The following is a 21,727-nucleotide window of genomic DNA, read 5'->3' as shown; positions in this document are numbered from 1 at the left end:
AGAGAGTGAGAGAAAGTTGATGCTGAATCTCTGGGGAAGGAGAGGTCCTGAAAATCAATAATAAACATATTTAATTGCTTCAAAAGCAGAGTTATCAAGAACTACTGACAACGCCGTATGCTTTCTTGGGTGCTGTGGTCATCATCACTGTATCATGGGGCAGCATTGTTAGTGATGCTCTCAGTGATTCACCAAGAGCACATTTTATGTTGCTTGTATTTAGTGCATAATGTTTTGATAATACTTTAATAAAAAAACAGTCTCCTCCAAAGTATTCATGCTTAATGAAATTAACACTTCTTTATCTTTATGGTATCTCTCCCCTTTAATTTCATCTGGATAAAATGGATACAGTTGCACGTAGACCTGAAACACCCGTTTAGGTCTTTTCTGTGTATGGTGATTTGCAACGAGTTTCCAACCACAGATTGTTTATATGAGGGGCACAGCACTACTTACTCTTGTGGCTGTGACATACATATTGTTAATCTGAATTCTGAACCATAATCATAATGGTTTCAAATGCTCCCAAGTATTTCTCATTTTTAGTCATTAATAGAGTTTCTACATCTAAGTCTTCACATATATACAGATATTTCGATTGTGCTTTTACCTGACTATTTGCCCAGCAGCCACTGTGGTGTACTGAGAAAAATGCTGGACAGTCAAAAAGAATATGTGAAACCTAGAACTGGTTCTGAGGGATTTGATTTGTGACTAAGTCACGTTCTAACCTTGCTTCTCTGTCGAAAATGAGGGGGTCAGATTAGATGATGCCTCCTGTGTCTTTCAGTGCTTATTCATTAAATAAACATTTAGAATAACTTATGTAGCCATTATATTTTTTTTTATAAGTGACTACATTTTTATTGCTGGAAAAAAAACAACACCCCATGAAAATAAATACCCAAATTAACATTGTGAAAAAGTCCTGACTGTATAGTAATTTGGTCAACTAGAAAATATTAATTTGCCCTTTTCTGTGCCTACCATTGGACTAAACTCTGAGGGAGGGTCCAGGAAGAGTAAGTATAGATCATAGTCCTGTCCTTGAGAAGCTCAGTCTTTGTAGAGAAAAGACTGAAACCTGTGGAACAAATGAACCGTAAAAAATCTGAGGTCAGTAAAAGGGGGATCCATTTAGCTTTATGGAGGAACTGGGACTTAATCTTGAGCATAACATTAGGGAGGATTTCAGTAGGCGGAGAAGAGGATGGGGGTGTATGGAGAGCAGGGGCGATAACATAAAGGGCCACAGGTAGCAGGAGGTCCTTGAGGGACAGCACCCACGGTGGGAGCCTTGGCGCCTGGGATAGCCTTCATCTTGACATCTAAACACTTGTAAGCACAGCATTGCTTATAAGAAAGAAACTTGAATTCCATTTGTTAATTGTATTACTGATACGTATCTGTAATCAGTCCAAAAGGTGGCTGTAAGTCTACAAACCCAAACACAGAATGCATAGATTCATGTTATTTCTTCAATATATTCATAAGTTAGACCATATACAGACATTTATTTATTGAAGTTAATTTTCAGGTAGTTACACAAATGGCAGGCACTTGTAGGGATGATGCCATTCAAATAATTCCCTATTTCAGGATGAGGTACAGAGAAAAGGTGACAGTTGAGGAGATGGTGGGAATCTGATGTTTGGGGTCTCACAGTTTGAACAGCCTTAAGCTAGGCTGGAGCCTCAGTGTTTCTAAAAGAGTTGTAATTCCTAACATTCTAATTGATTCAGGCTTAAAGGAATAGAGAAAAATAGGGTGTAAATTAGTCAATTTGTCAAATAAATTCAGTCACTGTATTCTGTTTTACTTAAATAATTTTATTTTAAGAAAAGCATATTATGCTATGATTGCATAGTTTGAAATAGTTTATGCTAAATTAAATGTTTCTTTTTCAGGTGCAGTAGTGCTGCGGGTTGCAAAATCATGGTTTAGAATTGGATCGTTAGAAATTTTGTCTCATTATGGTGAACTGGATTTACTAAGGTTAGAAAATGACATTTAAAAAAATGGTAGAAAGCAATTGAAAAAAATGCTTATTGGGAAGTTGCTGGGAAGTTAAAATATTTTTGGTTTTCTTATAAGTAAAACCAAAAAATTCGATTAATAAGTATTTTTAACACTTGCTATGTCCCTAACATCGTTTGGGTTTTCTAGGAGGCTAAAAAAAGAAGTATAAGATGCAGTAGACCCTTTTTTCAAGGAATATTTTGTCTAGTGTGTGACCCCGTTGCAGCTGATGGCCTTCAGCCCTGATTCAAACTCCCCAGTTCCGCAGACTCAAGAGGTCCAAAGCTCTCCTTCCAATTTCTGGGATTTCCCAGTGTGCATCCTGTCTCATATCTCTTTTCTCCTGGACTCCAGTTTTGACGTGTGTGATACCTGTTTCACGTCTGGGTCAACCCTTTAAACAGGATGGAAAAAAACAACAGACTAAATTTGCACAAAGTATTTAAGAACAGAGTGCATTGTACTGAAGATTTCTTCAGGGAAGAGAGAAGAAAAGCTTCCAAAGAGCTAAAGCAGTACATGCTTCCCCTTGTGTCATGCAGTACGCTTACCACCTTCCTCTGATATCTCGGTGCCTGAGGTATCCATGCTCACAAAATTCAGTCTTCCACAAGCAGACTAGCAAGACTTTTCTTCGAACAAAAATACTTCCTTTTTAAAGAGGAATTCTGTTACCATTTGTTATGATAATACAGTTTTAAAAAGTCGTTAGAAATATACAGATAAGAAAAAAATTCTCTTAGACAATCTAGAATCATTTGGAATATGGATCCTATATTGTAGTTAACCAGCTTAGTAAAATCCAGGTACTTGGTCCATGAAGAATACAGGGAAAAAAGAAATGAGGAAAATGAATGCGCAGAGCAGAGAAGTCAGCACACTTGATATGCCTCTTCTCTGAGTCTCTTACTTTAGCAATGTTTACTGAACTCAGGGTCATCCCAGCTTGTTGAGAGACTTGTCTGCCTTCACTGGGCATTATTTCTAACTTCCCATTGGTTTTTTGGGTTACTTCTATTTGGATTCACCATGTCACTGAAATTGTTTCATCTGGTTGTCATACTTCAGTTGTATTTCACTTCTCTCTCTGACATTTGATGTACATTGGTGACCACTTCATCCTTAAAATACATCCACTGGCTAATATGACCATATATATACATATACATGTGTGTGTATATATATGTATATATGTATATGTATGTATGTGTGTATATATATATACATGCATATATATGTATATATGTGTATATATGTATATATGTATATGTGTGTGTGTGTGTATACACACACACACACACACACACACACACACACACATATATATATACCTTTTGGTTTCTAAATGCATGAAATCGTTCTTGACACATAGGTACTTATTCAAGTTATTAAATGATTAAATTATTGAAAAATACATATACAAGCTCTAATCCATTTCTATTTTGACTGAGTTTTAGTAATAACCAAATCATATTTACAACCCCAATTTTGATTCTCTCTTATCCAATGCAATAAACATTCATACTTAGTCGACTCACTAGAATAGTTAGTTAAAATTGGGAATAAAAAATATGATACATACGTAACTTAAATATTTTAACTTCAAACACTGGCCAGATTTTTCTTACCTCATTTGAAATAAATGTGACTTCTATGCAGTCATTTCCTGCTCTTTTATCTTTATGCTTTTCGTATATGTCTATTATTATGTGTATTATAATGTCTAGTATTTTGTGTATTATATTATGATATCATTATTTCTTTATATGTTCTTCTTCCCTGATAGACTGTGTGCTCTGTGAGGGCTGGGTCTGGGTCTTGTCATTCTTCTTTCTAGAACTTGGACAAGGCTTGGCATACAGTAGGTGCAGTAGGTACTCCATGAATGTTTATTGAGTTTATATTACTGAATTTGTAATATAATAAGATGGAATCTAATATGATCTCAGAAGCACATTTCCAAGTTTGATTGGTATGGAGGAACTATTTCTCTATGGCTTTTTTGGAAGTAAAATCTTATTTTGATTAAAAAAATTTTAAGCATGAATCTAATGAACTCATAAATGGCAAGGGTGGATTTAGATGATTGGATATTCAATTCTGTATTCTGAGGAACATTGATGTTCTCTCCTTTTCCTCTCCAGGTCATTATTAGATTTCATCATACAGGAACACTTCCCCTCAGTAAATGTCCAAGAACCTAATAGATATGTGGTAAGTTTTTAAAGGGAAAGGGCAATAGTCTTGTTTTTTCTCATTGGCCTGCTAACATTAGCGGTTACAACTTAGAACTTAAAAAATTGCAATTAGGAAAGGAAATGTAGAGCTCTGTAAACACTGTGTTAGAGGAAGATAGGATGAACCACTTCATAAACAAGACATAGATAAGAAAGTTGTTTCATTTGGAAGATATCTTGAAGAAAAGAACAGGTGCTACTATATCCTGACTGTAACATTGTTTTTGGAGCAGCATTTGTAACTTGATCAGATATAATCTTTTCTTACACATTAGAGAGATAGCTATTTCTAGAGTTGTAGTTCTAAAATAAACATACTACATAATAGGAAAATGTGATTTTTTTTCTTGTGGAAATTTTTCGCTTTTCATACCTTTTTCATTCTTTTTAACAGTTGCAGAGAAGGGAATTCCGTTATTTCTCTTGGTGACTCATTTCAAAGTTTAGTAACTCACTTTACTTACATTTAACTCCCTTGTGCTGAAGTCTCATGCTTTTCTTTTTCTTACCGGACATGGAGAAAGCCTGGTTATAATACTGTGTCTGAGCTTCTTATATATTCTTTCTGGATGAATAATTCTATGCTCTTCCATACATAATTTCCATTCCTTTAGTCATCTTTTGGCCCACCTTTGAATTCTTTTCATATTGTCCTTAACAATTATCAGAAGATCCTAAAAGAGTATACATTACTGAAAATCTGAAAGTTTTCTAAATTTTATTTTAGGATTTTTTTTCCATTGTGGTATCTGAGACAGCACAACTTATTGCCTTGTGGATGTCTGTTGGTTTTGCTCATGGTAAGTTATTATATTGATGTTTCATTCTTCTGACGAGAAAGTAGAATTAACTTGTTAAAGCAGAAGACTTCTTTTTTGTATATTTCAAAATATACCTGCCAATGAGCTTCTTAACACTTACAATATATGAATTTGTTTTTAGCAACAGGGAACCAATTCAATTTCCTCATGTTTAAAATGGTTTGAATAGAATAGTATACACAAAATAGAATAAGGATAACTTTGTGAGTATATATTATATTTAGATCTCTTTAAAGCTATTTTTTAAATCCTAATTATAAAACAGTACATGCTTAGGATAAAGACTTTAAAATATACAGAAGTGATTCTGAGTTCTTTCTCTAGGATAATCATTATTAACCATTTCATGTCACATCTTCTAGACTTTTTTTAATGATATTCATACATCTACTATAAAAACAGCAGGGCTGGCTTATGTGCATTTGAAGCTATTTGTTGTACGATGGTTGCAATGGAAGGAATAGCTGCCTGAACTAAGGACAACTAAAAAGCAAGTCATATATGGACTATCTCTAGATAAATACAAAGGGGAATCCCACATTACAAAACTTCTTGAAATGTTCTTTGATCATCACATGCATACTCTCTGTATCTCACTTGGGGTGGGATGGGGAGCAAGGTAGGTGTTTCAGAGTTTTTGCTATTATGAACTGGGCTGCAGTGACCGCCATGCGTCTATAGCTTTGTATTCGGGAAGGTGAGACTTTGAGTATGAACTCCTAAAAGTGGAATGACTGGGTTAGAGAGTCTGTATATTTAACATTTTGATAAACATGGGCATCTCACTCTGAAAAGGGTTGGAACTCTATACGGGACACTATGCCACTATGCCCAGATATCCTATTTTAGGCTATTGTTTCCATGGCTTCCTCCTGTCTCACTCTCTGCCCGCATCCATGAGCTCCCTCGCCTAAGAGGTCACTCTCCCCCACAAATTGCTCGTGGTCGGCATCTCATGACTGTTATGGGGGTACATACCGATATTTTCACCGTTTTCCCTTCTCACAACCTTTGAAAATTAATCTTATTCTTTCACTAGTCTCAATTCCATTCCAAATAATGTATATATTTTAAACAAATGCTAGAAATTGAGGATAAATAAGAGAAAGTTTCGTTTCTTGGGGCTTTTTTTCCTGTAGCATTTGAAATCTTTCGAGGAGGTAGTATAAAACAAAAGGCCAAATTTAATTTTAAGATACAGTTTTAATATATGTTAAGCCATTTGACTTCACCAGTTAAACTTTCAATTGATAATCTAAATTTCTTTCATTTCTAAAGCAAATGCATTTCCATGACCTTTCTTATTCTGGATAATTTTATACAGTTAAAAAATGCTTTGTTATTTTATTATCATGTTTTTGGAACTTTTTGTTGTTTTAGGTGTTTGTAATACTGATAACTTCAGTTTGTTATCCATTACAATTGACTATGGTCCATTTGGTTTTATGGAGGCTTATAACCCAGGTATATATGATTTATATATATGTGTATATATTCACTAAAAAATCATCACAGGTTTATTTTAGATATAGCTAGCTAATACAGTGATGGGATTGTAGAAAGAATTGGGTTGATGCATAATATAGTCATTTTATGTGGTATTCAATCTTCCAGGTGCCATGGGGATACAAAAATGAGTCCTTGTGGTCTCTGCCCTCAAGGAATTACATGGTAGAGAAGATGAAATGAAAGATAGTAAGAAATATATTGTCAGACAGACGTGGGTTTGAGTTCTGGCATCCAACCCTTAATGGCTCTGTGCCCTTGGACAAGTTACTTAACCTCTCACCTTACTAACCTATAAAATCGAGGTGACATTAATACAATATTTACCACTAGAGGGATCAGAGCAGGCTTTGTAGATGACAGGCTACTTGACTTGGAGTTTGAAGTACATGAATGATGACCTGGAAATTCCTGTAGGTTAGAAATGTATTTTTCTATTAGGCAAATATTCATATTTTAAAAGACTTTCATGTATATGGGTATTAAGTATTTATATTACTTTTGAGTTAAATGTTCAATGTCAGCAAGTTTTTTGTCTAATAAATATAAATTTATTAAGTTTAAATACACACTTAAAAAATAAAGAAAGAAGTTATTTATTATAATTATCCTCACTGTATAATGATAGTATTTTTGTTTGAAACAGATTTTGTACCAAACGCATCTGATGATGAAAGAAGATATAAAATAGGAAATCAGGCTAATATTGGGATGTTTAATTTAAATAAATTATTACAAGCTCTAAACCCATTACTTGACCGAGGGCAAAAGCATCTGTGAGTAAATCTTAAATTTACTAATTAAATCTGTGTGAAAATATATTTGGTTAGTGATCATTTTTTGAAAAGCAAGAAAATGACATTTTAAAAACCATCTTATTATTTAGTCTTTAATAATCATGGTATTTCAAACTATATATTTTTCTCTAGTACAGTTTAGGCTTTTTTCCATAACTGTCAGGATAAAGTGTTTTCTTATTTATTGCTTTTTGGGTGTAAGGAAATTTTAGTTTATTTCTTCTTTGATGCAAGAGTTATTTATCACTGTTTCTTTTTTTAAAGTTTAAAAATTTTTTTTTCAATTACAGTTGACATTCAATATTGTATTAGTTTCAGGTGTACAGCATAGTAGTTAGGTATTCATATAACTTACGAAGTGATCCCCCCAGTAAGTCTTGCACCCACCTGACACCGTGTATAGTTATTACAATATAATTGACTATATTCTCTAAGCTGTACTTTACATCCCCATGGCTATTTCATAACTGCCAATTTATACTTAATCCCTTCACTTTTTTCACTCAGCCTCTAAACCCCCGTCCTATCTGGCAACCATCAGCTTGTTTTCTGTATCTATGAGTCTGTCTCTGTTTTATTTGTTTGTTTATTTTGTTTTTTAGTTTTCACATGTAAGTGAAATCATATGGAATTTGTCTTTCTCTGTCTGGCTTCTTTCATTTAGCATAATACCCTCTAGGTCTATCCATGTTGTCACAAACGTTAAGATTTCATTTTTTTATTGGCTGAGTAATAGTCCATTGTATAAATGTACCACTTCTTTATCCTCTTCTTTTGATTGGAGCGTTTAATCTTTTTACTTTTAAAGTGATTATTGATAGGTATGTAGTTATTGCCATTTTATTATTTTCTGATTGTTTTTATAGTTCTCTGTTTCTTTCTTATTCTCTTGCTCTTTTCTCTTGTATGTTGATGACTTTCTGTAGTGTTGTGCTTGGATTCCTTTTTATTTCTTTCTTTCATATCTTTTAGAGATTTTTGGTTTGTGGTTACCATGTGCTTCCTATATACCAAGCTATGTTTATAGCAGTGTGTTTTAAGTTGATGGTTGCTTAAGTTTGAACAACTTCTAAAATCACTACCAGTTTTACTTACCCCCTCCACATTTATGTTTTTCTTATTGTAGTTTTACTTCTTTTGTGGGTGTGTTTGTGTTTATCTCTTAATTTACTGTTTTAATTACATATGATCTTCCTACTTTTGCTTTTTAACCTTTGTACTAGCTTTAGTGCTGGTTGATCTACTGCTTTCATTATGTGTTTGCTTTTGTTAGTGAGAATTTTTTTCTTTGCAATATTTTCTTATTCATATTTTAAGTTTTCTTCTTCTTCTTCCAGAAGTCCCTTTATCCTTTCTTTTAATACTGGTTTGGTGGTGATGAATTCATTTAGCTTTTTCTTGTCTGGGGAGCTCCTTATCTCTGGGGAGCTCTTTGATTTTAAATGATAGCCTTGCTGGGTAGAGTAATCTTGGTTGTAGTTCCTGACTTTTCATCACTTTGAATGTTTCATGCTATTCCCTTCTGGCCTGCAAGGTTTCCATTGAAAAATCAGTTGAGAGTCTTATGGGAGCTCCCTTGTAGGTAATTAACTGCTTTTCTCTTGCTGCTTTTAAGATTCTCTTTGTGTTTAACCTTTGTCATTTTAATTATGATGTGTCTTGGTGTGGGCCTCTTTGGATTTATCTTGTTTGGAACTCTCTGTACTTCCAGGACTTGTATGTCTGTTTCCTTCGCCAGGTTAGGGAAGTTTTCTGTTGTCATTTCTTCAGATAGTTTTTCAATCTCTTGCTCTTTTTTTCTTCTGACACTCACTCCTATGTTGCAAATGTTGTTACACTTGATGTTGTCCCAGAGGTTCCTTAAACTATGCGCAGTTTTAATTCTTTTTTCCTTTTACTGTTCTGATTAGGTGTTTTATGCTACCTCATCTTCCAAATCGCTGATTCGATCCTTTCATCTCATCTGCTGTTGATTCCATCTTATGCATTCTTCATTTCAGTTATTGTATTCTTCATTTCTGACTGGTTCATTTTTGTGTTTTCTATCTCCTTTTTTATGTTTCCTATCTCTTGTAGAAGGTTTCATTGAATTGATCTATTCTTCCCCTAAATTCATTGAGCATCCTTATAACCAGTGTTTTGAACTCTGTTGTATCTGGTAGATTTCTTGCCTCCATTTTGTTTAGTCTTTTTCTGGAGATTTTGCCTGTTATTTCATTTGGGACATGTTTCTTTGTGTCCTCATTTTGGCTGTCTCCCTGTGTTTGTTTCTATATATTAGGTAGAACTGCTATGTCTCCTATTCTTGGCAGAATTGCTTTATACAGTAGGTGTCCTGTGGGACCCAGTGGCACAGCATCCTTGGTCACCAGAGCTGAATGCTTCAGGGTTGTCCTTTGTATGGGTTGTGTGTGTTCTTCTGTTGTAGTTTAGCCTTGGTTACTGTTGGCATGTCAATAAGTAGACTTGACCTTCAGGCTGACAGGCTGTGAGGACTGGCAGTGACTACAGTAGACAAGCTGTGTGTGCAGGCTGACCTCATTGAGAGGGGTTTGCTTTAGTGGGCCTCTGGTGCCTGCCAAATCCATCCTTCCAGTTTGTCATTTGTGGAGTTAATTGGGTGGCATTCTGTTGTGGTCTCAAGCTGGTCACCAAGTGTGTTGGTTTTGGGGCTTCTTGGGAAGGACTCTGGTGCAGGCAAAGGTCAGTCGGGCCAGGGACACTTGGTAGGAGCTACAGAGTGGTCTGCAGTTGGTAGCTGCCTGTACTGGGCTTGGAGACACCTGGGAGCGGTTATGCCGAGGCCAGCTGCCACTAGTGCTGGGCTTGAGGCTGCTTGTACTGTCAAGCAGTACAGGGCATGTTGAGGCCAGCTGCTGCTTGTTTGAGGTTTGTGGACCTTTGAGAGATTTTAGGAGAGTCTGCAGGGTGAGCCCCAGCCAGGCCAGCTGAATGTGTGGATTAGCCTCTGAAAGAGGTTTGGACCTGGCTCATGAATTGGGTGGGGAGGGGATCTCAGAGAATCACCAGGGTTGGGTGAGAGCTGTGTTATCCAGGATAATGGAGACTCAGACTTGGGGCTTGCTTGTGCCTGCCGGCTGTGTGGGGGAAGGCTCAACAAAGGAACAATGGCACCTGCCATTTAGTCTTGGAGAGCACTGCCTCTTCAGCCCTCGCCCTGAAGCTAGACAATTCAGTTCCTCCCTGTATGTCTCTGGTGCTCTTTAACCACTGTCCCTTTCCTGGAGCCCAGGGAAAGAGTTTGTGAGCGAGTGAGTCTGTGCGTGGGCCGTTTAAGAGGACACCTGGGTCTACAACAGCCCTCCATCTCACCTGGACGGAATCCGCACTGATTTTCACAGCGACATGTGTGGGGACTCCTCTTCCTATCACTGGCGCTCTGGGTTGGGGAGCCCGGTGTGGAGCTGAGACCCCTCCTCAGGGAGGACCTCCATAGCCAAGGTACCCTCCATGCCACACGTGAGTCTGGAACCAGCCCTCTGGTCTTCTTCCCTCCTACCAGTGTTGAAGTGGCTTCCTCTTTATATCCTTAGTTACAGGAGTTCTGTTCAGCTAGACTTCAGGTGGTTCTCAAGGCTGTTCTATAATTTAGTTGTAATTTTGATGTGGTCGTGGGAGGAGGTGAGCACAGTGTTTACCCACTCCACCATCTTGACCAGAAGTCTCTCACTGTTTTTTAATTTCTAAGTAGTTGGATTTACTTTGCCCATATTTTTATGACCAAAGAATGTATTTGGTAAAATCTGCTATTCAAAAATATATTAATGTTTCTTTATGGTATAGCCCTGCTATACCTCATGAGTGAGGGCCTGAGGCCTTGCTCTGACCCTCTAGATTCTGCCTGCTTTCTCCAGGCCCTACAAGCTACTGAGCCCAGGAGTATGTTATTTGTTGATCACTGGACATTGAACTTTCTTTTTCTTTTTCTTTTTTTTAAAGATTTTATTGGGGAAGGGGAACAGGACTTTATTGGGGAACAGTGTGTACTTCCAGGACTTTTTCCAAGTCAAGTTGTCATTGTTGTTCTTTCAATCTTAGTTGTAGAGGGCGTAGCTCAGCTCCAGGGCCAGTTGCTATTGTTAGTTGCAGAGGGCGCAGCCCACTATCCCTTGCGTGAGTCGAACTGGCAACCTTGTGGTGAGAGGACACGCTCCAACCTACTGAGCCATCTGGGAGCTCAGCGGCAGCTCAGCTCAAGGTGCTGTGTTCAATCTTAGTTGCAGGGGGTGCTGCCCACCATCCCTTGCGGGAGTCGAGGAATCGAACTGGCAACCTTGTGGTTGAGAGCCCACTGGCCCATGTGGGAATGGAACTGGCAGCCTTCGGCATTAGGAGCACAGAGCTCCAACCGCCTGAGCCACCGGGCCGGCCCTGGACATTTAACTTTTTGAGGGCAGGGATCACATTTTATTCATTTTTTTGTCTCCAATGTATTTACTAAGAGATAAAACATATTTCTCTTCATACTCTCTGTACCGCCATCCCCCAATCTAAAGTTTACCATTTTCAGTACAAGATCCCAAATGGAAGCCAAGTCATATAGTGATTTTATTAACCCAGGTTGCAAAAAAATTACTACGACAAAGATAAAAGTTTTATATTCCACGTGTGCTTTCCTTAATTAATTTAACTTAAAGCTATATTGGTAATACAGTCACACAGTTCAAAATCACAGTGATATAAAATGATATTTATTAAGCAGTTTTCAACCTACCCTTGTCTTTATTAATTTTATATCCATTTTTCCCTGCAGAGTTCATTCATTCATTCAACAAATATTTATTAAGATTAAGGTGCTCAGTATATGCCATATACTGTTCTAAGTGCTAATGGGACAGCAGTGAATAAAACAGCACGATATTGTGCCCTCATTGTTCTTACTTCTGGTGTGACAGTCAATAAACAGATACATAAGTTATATAGTATTTTAGAAGGAGATAAGTATTATGGAGAAAAATAAAGCAATGGATAGGGAGTATAAGGAGGGGTTTGCAGTTTTAAAAGGATGGTCAGTGAAGAACTTGAGCAAAGGCTTGAAGGAGTCACAGGAGAAAACCATGCAGATATCTGGCAGGGGTAGGGGGGAGGGGAGAGTGCTACAGGCAAGGGAATAGCCTGTGCAAAGGTCCTGAGGTGGGAGTGTACATGGGATGTTTAGGGAACAGCAAGGCCAGTGTGGCTGCTGCAGAATGAGCCAAGGGGAAGAATTGTAGGGGATGAGGTCAGGAAGGTAAAGGGAGTTGAGCTTCAGACTGTGTTAAATTTTGTATTATTTAAAATACATTTAAGAATGTTAAGAAATAGAAACTTAATTTGTTTAAAGATGAATTTAAGGTTAAAAACTTTAATGATTATATTTTTATGAAATATTTCTCTTATTTTCATATTTCCAGGCAAGTAAAATATTATTGTATTAGCTGAGATATTTGTAATGCATTATTTTGGGTCTAAGATGATTTTTAAAAATATACCAAAAACCCATTTGTATAGCTCTTTGGTATTATAGAGACACATGAACATTTATCCTATAAGCTAATTATATATAGTAATGTTTCAGGAGTGACATGATTTGATCTATACTATATCCAAATCTTTGAGACAGTTTATATTGATCATTTTTATATTGATGATTTATATTTATATTGATGATTTTCTCTAAGATCTGATATATAATTAACCACTAAACCAGAATCAGTAGCATATAATCTAATGTTATTTAATATATGAGAAGATTCACTTTGTTCTTGTAAAATGTAATTCAAGAATGTTAATTTTAAATCAATGCTTAACTGCCCTTCCTTTTTTATTCCCATAGTGCTGCTCAGATTCTTGAGGGGTATCCTGTTCTTTATTACACAAGGTTTGTCCATTTTGAATATAGATATTAAAGCATCCTGGTTGGTTTGAGGACAATTCTTAGAATAGTAAGAATTTGAATAACAAATTGAATTGACATTTCACCTTTTAGATTTACAGAATTGTTCAAAGCTAAATTGGGATTACTTGGAGAAAGGAAGGGTGATGGTGATTTAATTGCATTTCTCTTACATGTGAGTTTATCATTTTACCTTTTTTTGATTAATATTTGAATTATTATTCAGCATATTCTTGAAGAATTGAGGTTGATAAATATATTTAATTTTATTAGCTCATGGAAAAGACAGAAGCTGATTTTACAATGACCTTTCGGCAGCTCAGTGAGATTACTCAAAGCCAGTTACAGGAACTGGACATTCCTCAGGTATTAATATGTGACATTTGGCTTTTTCTTAATTCAGTTTTCTTTAACAGGTTTATTGAGGTATAATTTTCATTCCATAAAATTCCTCTTACCTTAAGTATACAGTTCAGTGGTTTTTTAAATAATTTACAGATTTGTGCAGTTATTTATCATCATAGTTCAATTTGGGAACAAGGCCATCACACTTTAGATCCTTTGTGCCCTTTTGCAATCAATCCCTGTGTCCACTCTCAGCCCCAAACAACTAATTTACTTTCTGTCTCTCAAGGTTTTCACTTTCTAGACGTTTCCTATAAATGAAATCATATGATATGTGGTCTCTTGCATCTGATTTTTACACTTAGCATGTCTTTGTGCTTCATCTGTGTTGTATCCTGTATCATTAGTTCTTTACTCTTTATTTCTAAGTAGTACTCTATTTTATGAAACCATATTTTGCTGATCCATTTTCCAGTTGATGGACACTTGGGTCCTTTCCACTTTTCGGCTATTGTGAATAAATACTGTTGTGAACATTCATGTATCAGTTTTTGTTTTTGTGTGAACATAAGTTTTCATTTCTCTTGGATAGATAGTCAAGTGGAATCACTGGATTGTTTAATAAATTTATGTTTAATTTTTTTAAGAAACTGCCAAACTATTTTCAAAGTGGCTGTACTTAATTCACTTTTAAGATTTTGTGCTGTCTTTTCATTTCAGTATAATACATTGAGTACACTATTTATGGAATAAAATGAGTATTACCAGAAGATTCCTACTTCCTATAGATTTTTAGAAACATAGATCTATTTATAAGGTCTTAGTCTTTTATATTGCAATCATTGTTTTTATCGTTTTTGAAATTAAAATCTAGCATTATTTTTAAAATTTTAATTTCTTCATTATATTTCAAGACATTCTCTGTATAGTTAATGTTATCTTTTCATAAAGTTTTAAAAAATTCAGCCTCCTTTATGCATTTTACAAGTACTTTTTGAGAACCCACTATTATTGATACCTTCTCCTGGGACAGGCATGAGAGTAAATGCTTTACAAAAATAATGAAAAATTAATAGTGATAATATAAGAACAATAATAGCTAACATTTATTGAGTGCTTATTGTGTTCCAGGCATATTCTAAACATTTTACATGAATAATCTCTGCCAAAACATATGAGGCAGGTACAGTTGTGATCTGTGTTTTACTGATAAAGAAACCAAGGCATAAAGAGGTCATGTAACTAGCACCAGGTCACAAGACTAGTAAATGTCTGGCTGGATTCAAACACTGGCCGCTTTCTCCAGAGGTCATGCTCTTAACCTCTGGGCTTTGCTGCATCTTCCTCGTGTAAGCCCTCCTTAGCAGTAGCTCAATATAGTAATAATAGTAAAATTGGTTGTGCTTTTAACTTATTTTCTGTCAATAGGAACACAGCAGGATCTGATTCTCATGTCACAGGCCTGATGAGGCTCCTTCTAAAGGCGTTTTCATGCTATTTGGACATTTAGTCTGTGGTTCTGGTCATAGAATTGCAGTTAGAGAATGCTCTGAGCAGTGAGTAAGCCCTCTCTGAACCTCTAATTCCCAGGCACAGGCAGCTCCTTCCCCCACCACAGAACACTTTGCCTTGGGTAAAAAATGGACCTGGGGTCCAGAGCAAAACCGTAGGATGGACCACTTCTTCCCTCAGTCTTTCGATGCAGTCAGTCACCAAATGAAAGGTAGCCTGGGTTAAATCATGAGGCTTAGAATCACAGTCCTGTGGAATTTGAGTCTAGATGTCATCATCCAGTAGCTGAATAAACTTGAGCATGTGATTTAACTTCTCTGAGACTCAGTTTTCTCATCAGTAACACAGCAATCCCACGCTAGGCCCAACTTTTTAAATGTTTAAATACAGTCACATGGTTAAAAACCCTTGTGCCCATCCAGTGCATTCCCCTCTTCCACTCCTGGAGGAGGCTATTTTTATTAATTTATTATGGGTCCTTCCAGCATTTCTCGATGCAGATACAAGCATATACATATATATACTTATGTATCCCACATACATTGTAAACCAAAATTCCCAAAGAGCTATGGTAAAGGAGAGACTTTATTCAGGTGAAAAGTTTGCAAACTGGGGAATTGCAGCTTCTGGTGGAAATGGAAAGTGTACTCCACTGAGACAAAGGGGAGGCTGCCTTTTATATAGAAAGTTTCCGCCCAGGTTCCCAGTTGGTCCAGTTTTATGCAAATGAGGTTTCTGAATTCCTACAGCTTTGATTGATCCAAATCATGCATTGTGATTTGTTGTTGTAGAGCAGTTCTGATTGGTCTGTATAGATGTAAATGAAGATATAATTGTGCAGTTCTTGGATGGAGCAGGTCTCAGTCTGTTGGTAAAAAGACAAAACCAGGGCTTCCCTCCAGTGGTTGACTCAGATGGTGGTGTAAGCAAGCAGAGCACAGTGCGGGAAGCCAAGAGTTCATTCTGAGGTTTTTCCCGGTATACAGAGTACTTGAGGAACACCTGTCAGCAAATGGCTGCTGGGCTGTTATTTATAAAATTTGGGTCCTCGATTGACCACTGGGGTTCACATCAGATGAATCTTTCTTTTTGGGGTCCACAACATAGAAGATTGCATAGTTTATGTAATATTTGCACCTTGTATGATAGTATGTCCCGAAGATAATTTTATATTAATACATAGAAATAATCCTTATTCATTTTACAGTTGAAAAACATCCCATTTGTAAGTGTGCCATATTTTATTTAACCAGTTCCCTACAACGGACTTGTGTTTTTTCCAAACTTTTGCTGTTAAAGTGTACATAGTTTATTTCATTTGGGACAGATGTATTTGTAGGGAATTTTTTAGAATGGATTTCTCTGTTAAAATATATATGCATTTTTAGTTTTGCTACATGTTGCCAAACTGCCATAGACTTCAACATTTTGTATTTTTATCAGCAAGATAAATCTTTTTAAGAGGGACAAATGTTTATTAAATACAAAGGTAAAAATAAATGCTTGAGATGTAGTCTTTTTAAAGGTTTGGTCTCCTAACATTCTTGATCCAGTTGTGAAAGTAGTGTCAGGCTTAGAATCACAAAATCTTCCACTGATAAAGGACCTTAAAGATCAATTCATTTTATAATATGGAGACTAAGGCCAAGAGAGGTTACATGATTGCTGAATTCACACAGTAAATCTTTACAAAATCAGAGCCAGAACCAAAATTTCCTGCTGTCCAGGGCCCTTTTCATTATGCTGGGCCTGCCAATTTTTCCTTTGTTAATTCTTACTTCTTTGATATTTGAAGCTCATGTTTTACTAAAAAATAGTCCTTGTCTCCACATAGTGAAGCTGAAGCAAGAAAAATGGATTTTTCTGTCATTTTTACTATGTTTGGGAGGACACGTACTGTGGTGACTGAAGAGAGCAGGCCCTGGGGCAGATTGGGCAGATTCAAATCTAGGGGTCCCCTTTGCCAGGCCATACGATCCTGCACACGTTACTCAATTTCCTTAACCCTCACTTGCTTCATTTGAAAGATAGGGTTAATAATAATAATACCTACCTCATAGGTGCTCAATAATTGTTAGCTATCAGTAGTGATTTCAGACCTCTGCTTTTTCAGTGTGATTTCCAGCAGGGAGTCCACTTGGGGTTTGAAGGAAGGGGTGCCATGATTGAAACTGCACTAACAAGAGGCTTCAGCTCTTACCACTTATTTGTAACTACTTTCAAACAAATATAGTTTTCAGTGTAGGAAATGAGAGTTCAACTAGTTTTCTTTTAAAAAGAAGCATAGTACGTGTTATGGTAAAGGTAGGTATGGATATTAGTATTCATAATAAGAAAATAATTAGTATTGTGAGAAAAATTATTGTTCTCACAGGCATGGATAGCCTTAAATTACATTTTTAGGAGTGATTTGAATAAAAAGAAGTCTACCTATTCAGTAGGAAATGCAGAAAAATGTTAACCAATAAGCATCTTTGATATAATTTGAAAAATTAGAAGTGATTTCATCTATCAGAACTAATTATCATTTAATTAGTAATCATTAATTATCATTTAATGTATGGAAAACTGAGACAAAGTAATGTTAAAGTGACTTGTTGAAGCTCTTAACAGGTATCAATATTTAAATTACTAAGAGCTGAGAAATTTAAGTGAGATCATTACACTTTTAATCATTTATTAAAAATATAATGGTTAATTTCTTTTTTTTGATTATGAAACCTTTTCAACCCCCTGCCTAATTGCTTATTCCTTTGTTTTAGCCTTTTATGTATGTTTCTGTAACATTTCCATAACACTTTAAAAATATATTTTATATTGAATTGTTTACACAATTTCCTTCTTAAATGCAAGGACTGTGTCTTATGAATTTTTATATCCTTCTCACCTAACACAGTTGCTAGCACATAGTTGACACTGCATACATATTTGTTAAATGAATAGATGACTAAATAAAATGTAATTGCAAATTAAGTTTTTAAAAGTAAATTACACATTAAAATGCATCTTTTGAAGCAAAAATTAATATAAGACCTGGTCTTATTTTTGCTCCAAAGACGCATTAGAGCTGATTGTCCAGTTAGGTCTTATTTTCGGGGAAACACGGTATTTTTACTTGAAATAGTATATTTTTTAAAAAGTCTGGATATTGTAAGTTATTATTAAAGAATATAATATAAAGGAACATGGAGTTAAATAAATATTAATATAAAAAGCAATCTATTACTGTATTTTCATTTAGCAATTCTGGGCACTGAAGATGATTTCAAAGCACCAACTCTTTCCTGCCTGGGTGTCCCAGTACCTTTTGAGACTGAAAAGGTAAGGTAATTTACTGATTTACACAAAAGCATGTTATGTATTTCTTTAGCATAGTCAGTCCATCAGATTCCTCTCTTCCATTTTTCATAATTTCCTTTTGACTTCTGGGTATTTGCATTGGCCGAGGCATCTGTAGTAACACCTCAGCCATGCAGAGAGCATTCATCTATTCACCTCAGCTCTCTAATAACACAGTTCCCTAAGCTTCCCAAGCCCTTGAAGAGAGCTCCTCAGGCTTTCATCCAATGCCTACTTACTGGCACATCTTATACAACTGTAAGAAGTTACTTTGTTTCAAAACTCAAAATGAAGTACAAGCAGCAGACATGGAAGAGTAAAGAAGCTGTAGGTAGTGGCAGCTGAAGGGAGAGACAAGAAAACCACAGGGCATACGGGAACAAATCGTCCTTCACAGTTTAATGGCCACTGAGGACTATTTATAAAGATGACTCTGAGTAATTAAGAAAAAGTTAAATTATTTTCGGAAAACTATCTTTAAGATAAGGAAAGGTATCAGCCAATTTAGACTTTTTTAATTGGTAAAAACAAAAGAAGTTTTGGTATTATCTAAAATAATTAAACAAGGTAGTATTTTACATATTGTTTAATCAACGCAGTATTTTCTGTCTTCCTTTCAGACACTGATTCAATGTGATTTTAAAATGTTTTTCCCCCCAATATTTGTCTTGTGAAATAATTCCCATCCTTTTGAAAAAAAGATGTGATTTGGAAGACAGTAGTTGATTTTGTGCTTTATTCCTTTTTAGTAACATGAATGATTCAGATTCTGAAAGAAGAAAAAGAATGACAAGTAAGTAATTCTTTTGATTTTTTCAACTTTAAATTATCACATCAAAGCAACATTTTTGAAAACTGGAAGTAATTGCTTGAGGGAACTGAATTTTTTTTAACTAGAATAATTCTACATGAGTATATTTTAGTTGAGAGTCATATATGAGCTTTTCTAATTTCAGCAGATGACTTTTAACCCAGAGCATGATAGCTCCGCTTTCAACAAGTTTGCATACTGATATTAAAATAAGATAGTCTTAAAAGGTGGTGGAGAGACAAGGTGGTTTGGGTTATGGGGAAAAGAACATGAGTTTTGGAATCTGACAGATAATCTCATCTTGCCACTTTTTAGTTGTATGATCTGAAAGATATTTAACTCTCCAAGTTTTAAGGCCCTTAGCTATTGTCAAATAGGGACTATTTTTCAGGGATGTTATAATGATGAGCAGTAATATATGTAAGGTATCTTGTTTGAGTGCCTGGGCCATCATACATCAATAAACGATCGCTGTAAAAATAAATCACTTTTATATATTGATTTCAGTTTACTATGTGATATTTGGCTTGGAGAAGGAAAAAATGGAAGTTAGTTCTTTTTGTAACGTGGGTCTACCAAGATCAAAGAAGTTAAGACAGAAGGACCTAAGTTCTGCTTACTCTTGCCTTAGCACTCGTATGGAGAGCTAGTGTTATCATCAAGGTGCCTGATTCATGTCGATGAAATAAGGATACCGTTAACATTCCACCTTAGGTTAGGGAATGAGACTGCTTCTTGAACTCAGGACATTATTGTAGAAATAAAAGCAGCTTTAGTTTTTATGGGGAAGAGAGTAATCTCTTGGGGGTCAGCATGGATCTAGTTGACAACCACTTATATCCATTTGGACGATCATACAGAATTTATTGGCCAGCTCAGAATATGGACAATCTCAGCAGTTAAGAGAAAGAAGAAATTGAAAGAAAGCAGTGTGGTGGTAGCCTTTAGTATTTGGACTTGTTTGGTTATGACAGGATGGATGAGATGGTAAAATGAAAGAAATTTAGTGAACTCAAAACTGCAGCTCTAAGTTATTTTAGAGAAATAATAAATGCTAAACAATGTACTCTTAAGGAAGGGAAGAAAATAAGTTTCCACATTGACAACTCACTTATTTTTTAAAGGTACACGTCCATATATTATTGTATATTTAATTGACATGAAAATGTGAAATCATAAAAAAAAGTGATTTCACAAATTCATGTAACAGTGTGTGCCCAGGATGTGGAATTAAAGAATTATACAGGCATGAAGAAATGAACCTCTTACAAGAAACATGTTCAGTTCAGTGAAGTCTGAACCCTCACTTCCCTTGAAGAGTCTTCATTTCTGTACGTGCTCCTGATCTGAGTTTATTTTCCCTACGGGGGCAGTGTAGCATGGGTTCCAGAGTTAGACTAGCTGTTCTTGAGTTCTAGATCTGCCATTTATTTCCTAGATATTATTAAGCATGTCACTAGACCCTGCTCCCCATCCCTCTTTTTCTCTCTCTGGTGTGTATATATTTTGAAACAGCTTTATTGAGGTATAATTTATGCCCCATAAAATTTCCCTGTTTTAAGTGTACAGTGATTATTATTTTTCTTCCTAAATTAAAAAAATTGTACAATCATCATGAAATCCAGTTTTAGAACCTTTCTTTTCACTTGTGCTCTCTTTTGATTCCTCATCCATAAAATACATTCACTTCATGGGTTGTTGCACAAATTCAATAAGATAGTGGTTGGCACATACTCAGTACTCAATAAATACCAACTATCGTATTATTATAGAATATATTAAATATCCTTGTCACAGGGATAATGTGAAACTAGAATGAATATAATAATTTTTAGAAACAAAACAACTAAAAATATATTGCCATTATATATCATTTCAAAACATTTAAAAAATCAGTAGTAGATTAGGGGAGGATGTGCTATTATTTTTGGAAATGCTTCAAGTTTCAAGCAATGGTAATGTCAAAGATGGGTGTTTTAAAAGCCTTAGAAATTTTTTTTTAAATTCTCAATATTTATTATTTTTAGTGTTTTAAAAGCCTTAGAAATTTTTTTTTAAAATTCTCAATATTTATTATTTTTAGGGCTCCAAATAATTCTAAGATCATAAGCCACCAAAGGGTGTTGATCATTTTTCTTGTATGTGCCCAGCCCAGGGTCATATTAAAACTTTGTTTAATAAACATATATTTTTTAAAGATTTTATTGGGAGGGGAAACAGGACTTTGTTGGGGAACAGTGTGTACTTCCAGGACTTTTTTCCAAGTAAGTTGTTGTCCCTTCAATCTTAGTTGTGGAGGGTGCCGTTCAGCTTCAAGTTGTTGTCCTTTCAGTCTTAGTTGTGGAGGGTGCAGCTCAGCTCCAGGTCCAGTTGCCATTGCTAGTTGCAGGGGGCGCAGCCCACCATCCCTTGCGGGAGTTGAACTGGCAACCTTGTGGTTG

General features: G+C 35.7%; 1 protein-coding gene across 1 annotated transcript in view; it reads left to right on the top strand.

Annotated features, from left to right (window-relative positions):
- LOC117019152 (protein adenylyltransferase SelO-like) overlaps positions 1-21,727 on the top strand; it is a 41,653-nt gene that overhangs the window by 11,900 nt on the left and 8,026 nt on the right. Inside the window, 10 exon segments of the mRNA XM_033100617.1 lie at positions 1,911-1,998; positions 4,167-4,236; positions 4,987-5,059; positions 6,461-6,544; positions 7,233-7,362; positions 13,220-13,264; positions 13,373-13,454; positions 13,553-13,645; positions 18,378-18,457; positions 19,225-19,268. Coding sequence (XP_032956508.1) covers positions 1,911-1,998; positions 4,167-4,236; positions 4,987-5,059; positions 6,461-6,544; positions 7,233-7,362; positions 13,220-13,264; positions 13,373-13,454; positions 13,553-13,645; positions 18,378-18,457; positions 19,225-19,268 — 789 coding nt within the window.

Source organism: Rhinolophus ferrumequinum (genome assembly GCF_004115265.2).
Source record: "Rhinolophus ferrumequinum isolate MPI-CBG mRhiFer1 chromosome 5 unlocalized genomic scaffold, mRhiFer1_v1.p scaffold_110_arrow_ctg1, whole genome shotgun sequence".
Lineage (NCBI taxonomy): Eukaryota > Metazoa > Chordata > Mammalia > Chiroptera > Rhinolophidae > Rhinolophus > Rhinolophus ferrumequinum.
This window is presented reverse-complemented; position numbering and strand designations above follow the sequence as displayed.